General features: G+C 47.2%; 1 protein-coding gene across 3 annotated transcripts; it reads right to left on the bottom strand.

Annotated features, from left to right (window-relative positions):
- Positions 1-6,790: 6,790 nt before the first annotated feature.
- On the bottom strand, positions 6,791-13,186 carry COPS7A (COP9 signalosome subunit 7A). Of its 3 annotated transcripts, none has more exons than XM_014866555.3 (8): positions 12,767-13,186; positions 12,106-12,310; positions 10,701-10,776; positions 10,371-10,459; positions 9,147-9,349; positions 8,136-8,241; positions 7,832-7,983; positions 6,791-7,664 (listed from the first exon to the last, which is right to left on the bottom strand). In XM_014866555.3, exons 2-8 carry the CDS (start codon positions 12,265-12,267, stop codon positions 7,625-7,627), a joined length of 828 nt encoding a protein of 275 aa, XP_014722041.1. In that variant the 5' UTR covers positions 12,268-12,310; positions 12,767-13,186; the 3' UTR covers positions 6,791-7,624. The 3 variants fall into 3 exon arrangements, with proteins under 3 accessions (XP_014722041.1, XP_014722042.1, XP_014722043.1); XM_014866556.3 differs by having other exon boundaries at positions 12,794-12,987; XM_014866557.3 differs by having other exon boundaries at positions 12,681-12,893.

The following is a 13,186-nucleotide window of genomic DNA, read 5'->3' as shown; positions in this document are numbered from 1 at the left end:
TCAACTATAATTGTGGATCTGTCCACTTTTCCCTTGGGGTCTATGAGTTTTTGCTTCATGTATTTTGAAGCTCTGTAGTTAGATGCAGAGACATTTAGAAAACTGAACTTTTTATCATTTTGTAATGTTCTTCTTTATTCCTGATAATCTTCTTTGCTCTGAAGTCAATTTGTCTGATATTACTATAGCTACTTCAGCTTTTTTTTTTTAAAAGATTTTATTTCCCCTTTTTCTCCCCAAAGCCCACCGGTACATAGTTGTGTATTTTTAGTTGTGAGTCCTTCTAGTTGTGGCACGTGGGACACCGCCTCAGCATGGCTTGATGAGCAGTGCCATGTCCACACCCAGGATCTGAACCAGTGAAACCCTGGGCTACTGAAGTGGAGCAGTGGAGCGCTCGAACTTAACCACTCAGGCACACGGCTGGCCCTCAGCTTTCTTTTGTTTAGTGTTTGCAGGCTATATCTTTCCCCATCCTTTTACTTTTAACCCACTTATGTCATTCACAGTTAAAAATGGATTTTCTTGAAGGCAGCATATAGTTGAGTCTTGGTTTTGTTTTTTTTAAAATCCATTTTGATAGTTTGTCTTTTAATTGGTGTATTTATGCTATTTATATATTTAATATAATTATTAATGTTTGGATTTATTTCTATCATTTTATTATTTGTTTCTGGTTAGTTTATAATTCCACTATCTCCACTTTCCAGCCTTCCTTCAGTTTATTTGGATATTATTTAGTATTCCACTTTATCTACTGATTTTTTTTTTCACTAAATTTCTTTTTCTTTTTTTTACTGGTTGCCCTAGGGCACGATTAGCAAGCTTTTTCTGTAAAGAGCTAGATAATAAATATATTAAGCTTTGCAGGCCACATAATGTCTGTTGAAACACTCAATTCTTACGCTGTAGCATGAAAGCAGCCACAGACGATATGTAAATGAACGAGGTGTCTTTATGTCCCAGTAATATTTTATTTACAAAAACAGGTAAATAAGTCCAAGTGGGCTGGATTGGCCCTGTAGAATATGGGTTACTAACCCCTGCTCTAGGGATTATACAATACATGCTCTTCATAGTCCACTTAGAATTTGCATTTCACCACTTCAAGTTCAATGTAGAAATTTACTACTACGTAGATCCCTTTCCTTTCTCTCCTTGATGCTGTAGCTGTCATGTGTATTACATCCACAAATACTGAAAACTCCATCAGTTTTATAATTCTTACTTTCATTATAAAACATTTTAAAGAATTTAAGAGGAGCGCAATCTATATTTACCATTTCTGTTGCTCTTCCTGCATTTTCTTTTTTTTTTTTTTGCTTTTCTCCTCCCCAAATCCCCCAAGTACATAGACGTATATTTCAGTTGTGGGTTCTTCTAGTTGTGGCATGTGGGACGTCACCTCAACGTGGCCTGATGAGAGGTGCCATGTCCACACCCAGGATCCGAACTGGTGAAACCCTGGGCCGCTGAAGCAGAGCATCTGAACTTAACCCCTCGGCCACGGGGCCGGCCCATCTTCCTTCATTCTTGATGTCCCAATTTTCCCCTGTTCTCATGTCTCTTCTGTCTGAAGAACTGACTTTAGCATTTCTTCTAGAGCAGACTCTAGATTTCTTCTAGAGCAGATCTGCTGGTGACAAATCTTCATACTTTTCCTTCACCTAAGAATGTCTTTATTTCACATTCATCCCTGAGTGATATTTTCATTGGATATAGAATTTTGAGTTTACTGTTTTCTCTCAGCACTTTGTTGTTCCAGTTCCTTCTGGCTTCCATAGTTTCCGATGAGAAATCTGCAGTCCTTTGAGTCATTGTTCCTCTACATGAGATGCATTGTTATTCTCTGGATGCTCTTAGGATATTTTTCTTTGTCTTTAATTTTCAGCAATTTGATTATGATGTGTCTGGTCACAGATTTCTTTGAGTATATCCCGTTTGCTGTTCACCAAGCTTCTTGAATATTTATGTTTGTCTTTTGCCAAATCTGGGACATTTTGCCATAATTTCTTCTAATAATTTTTCTCCTCACCTTCTGGGACTCTGTTGACATGAATGTTAGACCTTTTGGTATTGTCTCACAGGTTCCTGAGGCTCTGGTCTTTTTATTATTATTTTTAATCTTTTTTGCCTGTTTAGATTGCATAATTTATACTGATCTATCTTCAAAACTCACTCTTTCCTCTGTCATCTCCATTCTGCTATTAAATTTATCCAGTAATTATTTTGGCTATTCCTATTTTTCAGTTCTAAAATTTCCATTTGGTTATTTATATCTTCTATTTCTTTGCGGCAACTACCTATCTCTCCATTTGTTTCAAGAGTGCTCTCATCCTTCTTCCAGTGTGGTTATACGAACTGCTCTGAAGCCTGTGCTTTAAATTCCAACATCTCTGTCATCTCAGGGTTTGTTGTCTTTTCCCTGAAGATTTCCCTGTATACTGAGTAATTTTAGATTGTATCCTGAATATTTTGAATATTATTTTGAGACCCTGGGTCTTGTTAAAACCCTAAACAGAATATTTTTAATTTCAGAAGGCAATTGACCAAGTTAGGTTTGAGCAACAACCTGCCTTCTTTGAATTGTGTTTCCTATGTCAGTTTCATTTTCAGTTTGTGGTGCTATTTGGATCAGTCCTGTATGTATGCTACCCAGTGGGCAGTCAGACCTGGACAGTGATCCAACCTGGACCTCAGTTCACAAACCTGTGGTAAGCCGTTTAGGGTCAGATCTATGCTTGTGCAGGTCAGAGGTGAGCCCATGAGTTCACCCACAACTCTCTGGGACTGTTCTCTTGATTTCCGTTCTCTCTGCAATCTCCCTGATACTTTCTAGTTCTCTGGGGCTTCCCTTCCCAATCCTCTGGCCAAAAAGTTGGGGTTTCGGTTTCTCTACTCTGCTGGGCATTTCCTACTATGTATCTGGGCCAAGCATAAGAGAACAGAGAAAGAAAAAAGCAGAGAGTATTTGCCTCACACTCTTAGGACCACAGCTCCTGTGGTGAGAGAGAAGGGTTCTCCTCCCTCAGAGTTTTAAGTGCCTGCCCACCCACTGTTCCTGTCATTGTGCTGCTGTAGCTACCACCACCATGGTATTGCCTGGGTTTGGACGTAGAAGAGAGGAGAAAGAAAAACAATAGGGAATCCGCTGCTGTCTGACCCTTAGGAGTCCCTTTCCTGCTCCTCAGACCTGCAACAGAGGGCACCAAGAGGAGTTCTTTCAGTTCACACTTGATGTACACTCCTAGGTTTTGGGCTGCCTTTGAGTCCATTCTGGGCAATACTGGAGGGGGAAAAACGGTAAAGTTCCACTGGCTTAGTGGAACTTTGAATTCTGGTTTCTTTCTGTCGGCTACCATTTACTTGTCTGAGATCTGACAGCCACTCCATGCACTCTGTTCAGGAACAAGGGAGAGACGAGGGCTGGCATTGGGTGCCTACTCCACTTATACTCTGTGTGACCCTGACTAAGTTACATAACATACATACCATAACACCTGTACCTTTTCTCTTTTTTTTGAGGAAGATTAGCCCTGAGCCAACATCTGCTGCCAATCCTCCTCTTTTTGCTGAGGAAGACTGGCCCTGAGCTAACATCCGTGCCCATCTTCCTCTACTTTATGTGTGGGATGCCTACCACAGCATGGCTTGCCAAGTGGTGCCATGTCTGCACCTGGGATCCAAACTGGTGAACCCTGGGCTGCTGAAGCAGAATGTGCGCACTTAATGGCTGCACCACTGGGCCAGCCCCCTTTTGTCATCTTTAGAAGAGGATAATACTGGTATCAATCTCAGAAGGTTGTTTTGTGGATTAAATGAGTTTATATACATAAAGCATTGAGATGGCAAGCACCTAATATATATTATCTTTTATTATTATTACCATTACTGTAGAAAGACTGGAAAATCGAGCTAGGCAAAAAGACAAAAATCACCCAAAACTCCAATGCCCAGAACTATAACATAGACATTATGGTTTACATTATTTCAGATTCCTCAGTCAAGATATATTTACCAATTGACTGAATGGACAAATGAACAATAAGTCAAAGAACAGGATTGTATTCCCTGCCCCATCTCCCAAATTAAGCATTTCATATTAGGGGAGAGGCAGTAGGTTACAGGGTGAAACTTTGCTGCCTCCAGGCCTTCAGCCTATTATTACTTCCTCTCCAAATGCTCATCCTCCCTCTCCTTTATGGGCTAATTGCTACTTCTGCTCCTAGTGTCAGTTTAATGGTCACATCCCTGGAGAAGGCTTTCCTAACCCAATGCAAGATGTAGATCCCCGTTAAATGCTTTTATATCACCATATATTTCTTAGCACTTATCATAGTTCTAATCATAGAACCATGTACTTAAGAACCTCAAAGGACAGGAACAGTCCTCTCTCTTGTCCTGTACTCAAAGTTTCACCTTTGCTCATCCTTCTCTCCCAGATGGTGACCCTCGGCCTCCCTACCTGTCCTCCAAGACCTTGCAGTAGCAGCCTTTCCAGCTGACCCGTTAGCACTAATCGGGGCAAGTCTGCGTATATAAATGGTACTTCATGGCTCAGAGCTGAGTCGACGAGGGCAGTGAAGGCACATTTCCAGTCCACCTCCCAGAGACTCTAATTCAACAGAAATTGGGGTGGGAGGGGGGCCCAGAAATATGTATTTTCAAAAGCTCCCCTGATGATTCTGATGCTGGTGGCCCACAGAAACATTGCCTGTGGTAGGAAACTTATGACATGGCTTCTACTCCCTTCTGAGTCACTAGGCCGGAACTGGTGGCTGGTAAAACTGATGGGATGTCTCTTGTGTGACTAGGTTACAAGATTGTGATTCCGCCTTGCTGATGTGGTCTCTCTGCCCCTTGCTCTGATGGAGAGGACTACCTGGGTGGCCTCTGACCAACAATCAGCCAGGAAATGAGACTGTCAGTGCACCCAACTATAAGGTAGAGAATCCTGCTGACAATCAAGTGTGCTTGGAAACAAGTATTTCTCGTTGGAACCTTGAGATGATATGGCCCTAGCTAACACTTTTATTGTAGCCTTGTGAGAGACCCTGAAGCAGAAAACTCAGCTTAGTTGTGCCCAGATTCCTGAACCAAACTGTGATAATAACTATGTTGTTGTAAGCCGCTAAATTTTAGGGTAATTTGTTACACAGCAATTGACAACTAGTACACTGCCTAGACTTGCCCCTCTAAACTCCCTTCTATCCATCCGTGTTGGAAGATGCACCTATGGGGAGAATTTCTAATCTCTCTTTAACAGGATTTCACAACATACTGACTGGAGACATTGTCTCTGCTCTTCTTGTGCATAAAGATGTGCACCACTCCGACTGCTGTTTTGAGCTTCAGAGACTTTGGCTTAATCTTTCAAGTATCTGTTTCAGGTGCATGAATTCTCATGAAGGCAACTTCTTTTCCTCCTCCTCTCACCATAGTGGTTCAGCCCTAAGATCACCTAAGACTGCTGTACGGTAGAGATCTGCGTGTAAGACAGTGCAGGTGGTAGTAAGATTCTTGTCTGGGAAAATTTTCCTGGTGCCATGGGCTTGGTTATACATAGAATCCCTAAATCCTAAACCAAATTTCATGGTCAAAACTAAGCCTACAAATAATGTACTCCCCCTTCCAAGAGCCCTGCCTTTGTAAAATAAAGACAAATTATATTTGCATGTCTTTGGAGCTGTGAATGGCCCCCCTCCCTCTTTGGGTGTTAAGCCAGCCAGTCCCAGCCCAGCCTACAGTAGACTTTAGAGCCAGCCACTGAAGGCTGGAACTAGAGAGGTCGGGGAAGTTATGGAGCCATTAGCTGGAAGCAGCTTACAGGGAAACAAGATACTAAGTTCAACAGAAAAACTGGGACATGGGCAGAGGAGGGGGAGACAGATTCAAGGCACCATGAATGAGCAACTTCTACACACTGGAAGGTATGGGAGGAAGGAGTTTATTTCAGAGGTAGAGACTGAGAACCAAGATGCAACAGGCTCAACAAGCTTGTCTAGGGCAAAGCTAAAAAGAGAAGCCAAGAGTGTCAACTCCTGAAACAGGGCTCATTGGACTGGTCCCATTAAGGCTCCAGTGCCTCAATAGGCTCATCCAGCCCACTTTTAATCAAAAACTCCCCCACTTTCTAGTTCTATGACTGATAGCCTTAGGACCAGTAAAGAATGGTCTGTCCTAATGTCCACCTAGAGAACAGCGCACGCTCTGGAGGGCAGCTCAGTCAACACTGGGACCCTCAGGAGGCAACCACTTCACATGCAAGCAGGGGTCAACTGTCCCTTACATTAGAGCTTCCCAACTCCAGGGACGCTAGGCCAAGGAGACCAATCCTCCGGCACACCACTCGGGAAGCTCTGCCTTGGACAGAGAACAGTGGCCCGACTGCTACTTCTTGCTGCAGATCTCAGAGTTCTGCGTGATTCTGATGCAAAAACTGAAGTTTATCGTCAACTCTTCCCCTTACGATTCTATAAGGTGGAATGAAACAGGCTGAACTCAAGCTCCTCCGGAGCAGGGACAGTGACCGCCATTTTGCATCCCCAGCACCTATCACACGTTGGTGCTCAGTAAGTATCCACAGCTTCTGAATGATGCTGAGATACTGAGAAACTTGTCCAAAGTCACAGAGCCCAGCATCTAGGTCTCCTGGCCTCTAGGTCAGGATTCAGCACATCTTCTCTGGTTCTCTTCTTTTTCCAGCACTTTGCTTTAGAGTGGAATGGGAATGAGCCTTCTTCCCATCCACAGATATCAAAGACAGAAGATACCTAGAGTTCAGGGCATGTTTGTAGATAGACTTCTCATAGATTTATTTCTGTGTCATCTTGTATATAGATATATGTATATATACTTTTTTTTTTTTTAATACAATCTATATCCCCTTCCCTTCCCCACCAAACTCACTAAAGGAAGTATAAATCCTTCCAGGATTGCCATCAGGCTTTCCAAGATAGCCAGGGCCAAGAAAGAACCATCTCTCAACGTCTCAAGAAACAGCTAGCCTTCTGAGGCTCTGGGGTCATTGAAGCAGCAGCATTCCCAGGATCCAAGGGGAAGAGAGAGGAAAGGAAACAACTGTAGTGTGACAGGATTCTAGGATGAAAGTGTCCAGTGACTCCTAGAATGGCCGACTGGCTCCTGGAACTCTGAGGGTGGGAATAAAGGTGGGAGCCCTCCGGCTCTGCAGATGCTGCCCAAATAGTCTGGGGCTTGGGAGTAGAACTGGGGACCAGGCATGCAGGGATGGGGTGGTGGGAGAAGGAACACGTGTGTGTTATGCTGGAGAAGGAGCAGCCCCACCTTCTGAATGACATGTAATAAACAGGGATAGATGCTGGCTCAGAAAGAAACAGGGAAGAGAGCATGGCAGGGAGGGGGACAATGGACACGTAAAAAAGTCACATAAAACAAAAAGTACCAACAAAAACACACTTGTACTTGCCTCCTCCCTAGAGAAGGTGTGATCTATGCTTGGGGGTGGGGAAGAGGAGAAGGGAGGTGAAGGGTCATGAACCTAGGATTATCAGCTGGCCAGGGGCACAGGAAGGCTCTCTGAGGACTCCTAAAGGGCAGGCAGGCAGCTGGGAAGCACATCCCCAGGAAAGAGACGACAGTCCCTTCAGTTCGACTTGGACCAAATCTTGGCGCTCCCTCGGAGCCTGGCAAGGGGAAGAGAGAGGGAGAGGCTGCAGGGAATCCCCTGACCCCTGAAGCCTGCCCCCTTCCCTACCCCCTTGCAAATGACTAAAGGGAATGATGGCAGCTGGGTTTCTGAAGTAAAACCAGGGCACTCCAGAAGCGAGCAGCTCTTGCCACACTGGCTCACCCCTTGCCCTTTGAGGCTTTCTTGCTGGGCTGGCGCTGGTTAGTGCCAGGAGCTGGTTCCCTCAGCTCAGTCAGGTGTTGCTCAGGGTCCTGAGATGTGGCTGCGGCTGCTGCTGCTGTTGTAACTTTAATGGTTTTTTTAAGGTTGGCGACCTACCAAGATGAAAGGAATAGGGGATAATGAGGAAGGTTCCAGAACCTGACAGTCACTGCCCACCTTGTCTGTCTGCTGCAGCCACTGTCCAACTGGACAACTGGCCCAGGGTGGAGGAGCTTGGGTCCATGCTGCCCCCTTGCCTCCTCACCTCACTCTCAATCTGCTGCTTCAGGCCCAGTTGCTGCTCCTTGTGCTGGTTGGCACGGCTCACCTGTTCCTCAATGCCTGACAGCACTACCTCACAGCCCACACACCTGTGGGAATCAGGAGAGAGAAGTGTCAGCGGAAGAGGGCTGTGATCACAGGCTCATGAAAAATAGAATCAGAAAGAACCCTGGGCTGGCCCGGTGGTGCAGTGGTTGGGTGTGCACGTTCCACTTTGGGAGCCCGGGGTTCACTGGTTCGGATCCCGGGTGAGGACATGGCACCACGTGGCAAGCCATGCTGTGGCAGGCGTCCCACATATACAGTAGAGGAAGACGGGCATGGATGTTAGCTCAGGGCCAGTCTTCCTCAGCAAAAAGAGGAGGATTGGCAGCAGTTAGCTCAGGGCTAATCTTCCTCAAAAAAAAAAAAAGGAAAGAACCCTAGATCCTGGCAGCCAAACCCTTGTCTGAATTAGGAACCCTCACCAGGGCACCTGGAAACCACCTGCAACAATATTCTCAGGACCTGGAAGGACACTCAGGTAGGATGAAAGAGGTATAAGGAAGTGCCTGGAGTGATGTGCAAGATGGCAGTAGGAACTAAAAACAAAATGGGGTAGGAGATACTTAAGAGAAAAAAAAAGAAGGTGTATTAATGAACTAAAGTTAGCCAAGAACACAAAGAGAAGAAGCGGAAAAGGCCCACAGCCTATGACAGCGCTGGTTACAGACCCAGGGGTTGACAGCTGACCGACCTCCCAGTGAGGATCCTCTGAAGAGTACCATTCCCCTTTTCCTCCTCCAGTTACTATACCAAGGGCACCAAGTCCTGCCTCTTACCCCGCAGGCCCTCCTCCACTCCTTTCCTCAGAAGCAGTTGGAGGAATGAGCTCATTTCCCTTCACCCTCTTGGATTCCACCTCTGCAGTGCAGCCCAGCCCTCTCCCACTCAAAGCGCCTCTCCCTTTCTTGGGGTGAGAAGAGAAGGGACAATGCCAGGACACAGTTCTCACCACTCTTGCAGGGTTCGGGCAATGGCACTGAGGTCCTGGCGCTGGATGTCCCGCCCAATGCTGTAGTCAACCTCCAGCCGCTGATTGCGCTGGTCCAGGGAACCGCGAAGCACATCGGCGTACACGGCCTCAATGACAAGGTCTTCCAGCTGCCGCACGTTACGCAGGGCAAGGGCCTCCAGCAACACTGCATATGGGATACACTGGAGCCCAGGGATGTTGGGCTGGCGTTTGTGAGGTTCCGCAGCAGAGAGGGCCTTCCAAGATTCTGCTTCCCTCCTTTCCCCCTGCCTGGGCTCACCTGCCTGCCCTCCACTCCTACTCCTAAATCCTTTTCTCTAAAAGGCTGGTTCTAAGGCAAAATAAATAAAAGTATTCCCACCTGAAAAATAACATCATGAGAAGGACAATCTTAACAAAATATAAGATTTATGCTCCCCTACCACGCCTACCTCCCACACCACAGAGGAACAAAGTGACATGTGCCTGAGTGTCAATCCTCTGGCCACAGCTCAGGATAGCACACAGACCTTGGGCAAGATCACCTTAATAAATGTGTGGGTGACCTTGGTTCAGCCTTGGTCAACCACGGTTGCACACCTTGACATAAGGTGTGGGAGGTCTGGAGTTACTCTGTTTACCACTTCTCCTCAGCCTCCTTGCAGAGAGGCATCTCACGAAAAAGAGCCTGAGCTAAGCAAATCCTGACAATGACAGGAGAGTCAAGTAACAACTGGGAGGGCACAGATGGGTGGGAGTGGGATAGTGAACAAAATACTGAACCTAACAGGAAATACAGAGAGACTTCTGGGTTACGTTTCTTATTCCAGCAAACAGAAGCCTAGCGCTTCACCAGGAGAGACAGCCTCGTTGCCAGCTCTGCACACTGAGACTGCTGACTTTATACGGTGGGCAGGAGGGTGACTGTTGAACGCCACAGCCAACAGCATCCTAGTTGCCATTCTGACCCAAAACACAAAAGATGTTTTACCTAGAACTTAAGTTGACTGAAAAATAAAAACAAAACAGAAAACTAAGAGAACACTATTCAGCCTAAAAGGCTGCAGGTAATGGAGTTGAGATACAGACCTTAGACGCACTTCTCCTCGGGGGAAGGCGGGAAGAAGCAACAGTGTGGTTGAAGGCTGGCTGAGTGCAAATGGGCCCTTATGAAGGGACACACAGAAGGGTGCTCTTTGGCCCAGGACCAGGGCTGTCACTCACCTTGACTTTGGCAGCCAGGGTGACGACTGATAGGTGTCGAAGCTTATTCTTCTGAGCCTCTGTGAGTGGGGGAAGGTTCCGGGCTTCAGCTGGGAAAAAGGACAAAGTGGAGGAAATCCTGATTTCGCCTTGTGGGAAGCCCTAGCCTCCTTCCCCTGCTCTTTTGTTGTTGTTGTTGTTATTGCATTTTCCATGCCAATTCACATGGTGACCCTGACCCTGTGAACCTAGGGGATCTAACTAAGGTATGCCAGGAATTTCTTCTAAGGCCCTCCAGAAATTGCCCTTCTCCCACCTCCACGACTCCAGAGCTGCAGCCTCTCTGGTTACCTAAGTAGTCAGCATATGTCCCATAAGCAAACACCGTGAGCAGCCGGAATGTGGACGCGAAGTCACTCTCAGCCAGCTGCAAGAATATGAGGAAAGAGAAGAGGTGACAGGAAGGACCTCTCTCTCCACCCTCCCAGCCTTAATCTGGTTTGAACTCCACTTTCTGGCCCCATCTTTCTCCTCCAACACTAGCTCTCCCAGCTCACCAAAAGGAACTCTCTGCCTCTCTGATCACTTCCCCATAAGCAGGCCTCATTTCCCCTCCAGGCCTTTGCTTACACTATTCCCCCAAACCACAATGCCCTCTTCCTCCACATGCCTGCAATTCCTACCCTAAATTCAGAGTTGAAAACGTTCAGTGTTCAGTGTCTAATGTACACACACGGCAGACATTACAAACTGTGTTGTTTGGTCCTTAGAGTGTGTCTAATAGTTCTGAATTTGAATACCTTTAGAGTTTGCTATACTCCCCAGTTCACCAAAGACTCCTGCTTCAGCCTCACTCATCTCTGACAGCTGCATGGCCTAGGCGGGCAGTGGAATTTGTGGCCTCTGTTTCAGACCCCCCTCACCCAGAAGGCTTTCATCACCTGGGCCAGCCCACCCAGATCTCCTCTCCTCCTAACAGTCATCACTCATTCTGGCATTTCATCAATCAAACTGTGCCTCAGGTTGTCACCTAAGAATATCTTTCCTTTCAACAAGATTACAGACCCAGGCTCTGGTATCCCACTAAGCAGAGCTATGCATGTAGTTGGTTCTCTCAACAAACACTTGCTGGTGTCATACATCTTAACAACCCATCCACTCCGAACTTTAAACTCTTAACACTGCTACTTCTGTGTGAACAGTTCTCTCTGCTGTGTTTCTAGCCACATGTGTTTGGGAAAAAGACACCTCCTACCTTTTTTAACTTAAGTGTGTCAGCTACCTTGCAAAAGGGGGAGAAGAGGGCATGCCAATTTCACGATTGTTCCTGCCACCTGTACCAGACTTTACACTTTCCCATAATCTCACCTGATTCCTACAATAACAGCGAGAGGCAGTATCAGCTCCATTTTTAAAAGAGAAAACGGAGGCCCTAAAATATATGTGTCCTGATCAAGGTGACATGATTATTAAGAGCTGTTACACTGGTGGAGACAGGCTGGAATCAGGTTTCCTATTCTGAATCATACGCTTTTTTGCTTAAAAATGAAAAATACTGGGTTTTTACAGCTCATTCGTCCCCAAGGGGAAAGCAGGTTTACTTGCATAGTTACTTTTGCAAGCTGCCAGTTAATCATCAACCTATTCTTGTTCAACTGAATGGTTATGGGGTTACAAAATGTGCCCTGCCCACCCATTCTCAAATTCAAACTTTAGCCCCAAGCTTCCCTGTGGGCTATTCAGGCCAGGAACCCACCTCTCTAACATTAGGCATATCCAGCAGTTCCCCAAACACGTAGACACCAGGGGCCTCCAGCACCTGGTGGATGAGTGTGGCCAGCGCTGCCCCCTTGGCCGACTTGGCCAGGAGCAGAAATTGCTCCTGGTTCTGCCCTGTCACCTTCACCTCGGCACTCATGGCTGCACTGAGGTGGGGGGACCTGGGCTCAGGATGTCTGGAGCTGCAAGGAAAGAGTATGTGAAGCTGGAGGTCCCTGAACACTGGGAGGATGGGAAGCACAAGAGCTAGGGACTGGACTACAAAGGCACTGAGTTACTTCTCCAGTGAGGAGACAGAGATGGAGCTGTCTAAAACTCGGATCAAGGAATCCTAAAACTGGCCCCTTTGACGCAAGTCTGGCTGAAACAGGGTGGCCACGCCCACCCTCCCCCATCCCTGGGCCTATATCCCAAGCCCCACCACGTGCACCCCACTGAATCCTAAGGCAAGGATGCAGTGGGGAAGGAGTGTCACATGGCGTACACCCAACGACGACGCTGCCTCAAATCGCCACTGGTGCCCCGCAAGTGCCCCCAGCCACGTGACCTCACCCTCACACTCCTTCCACGTGGCTCCGCCCCCTCCCTTAAAGAGGCCGCCAAGGGACGGTGGGCTCCCGCTGCCTGCCCGGTCGTACCCTGGATCACACTCTGCGGGCCGCTACCTGGAAGCTTCGTCTTCCAGCGCACCGGGCGGGGCCGCCGCTCCGTCACCTCCGGCAGCTGTTCCGAGCCCTTCCTGACACCTCTCCGCAGGGGCGCTCTGGCCACTAAACTCTATGGCTGGCTTCCGGCCGTACTTCCGCTCTTACGAGGCGGGTTTCAAGCGCGACATGCCCCGCCCCTGCTTTCCGACTCTGAAGCGCCTGTGAGCGACACAGGCATTCTACTTTCTGATTGGCTGTTACGGCAAGAAGGACGGGCGCCTTTTTCTCTGCTTTGTTTCAATAAAACTTTATTGTTGGACGAGCGCTAGACGCTAAACGCAAAGGGACGCTCTGGTCTCAGGCAGGTACCGGGTGCTTCTAGGAAGTGACTGCTCTAAGCAGCCTGAGATC

Source organism: Equus asinus, chromosome 22 (genome assembly GCF_041296235.1).
Source record: "Equus asinus isolate D_3611 breed Donkey chromosome 22, EquAss-T2T_v2, whole genome shotgun sequence".
Classification (NCBI taxonomy): domain Eukaryota; kingdom Metazoa; phylum Chordata; class Mammalia; order Perissodactyla; family Equidae; genus Equus; species Equus asinus.
The sequence above is the reverse complement of the archived record's forward strand: the minus strand, read 5'-3'. Positions and strand labels throughout refer to the sequence as shown.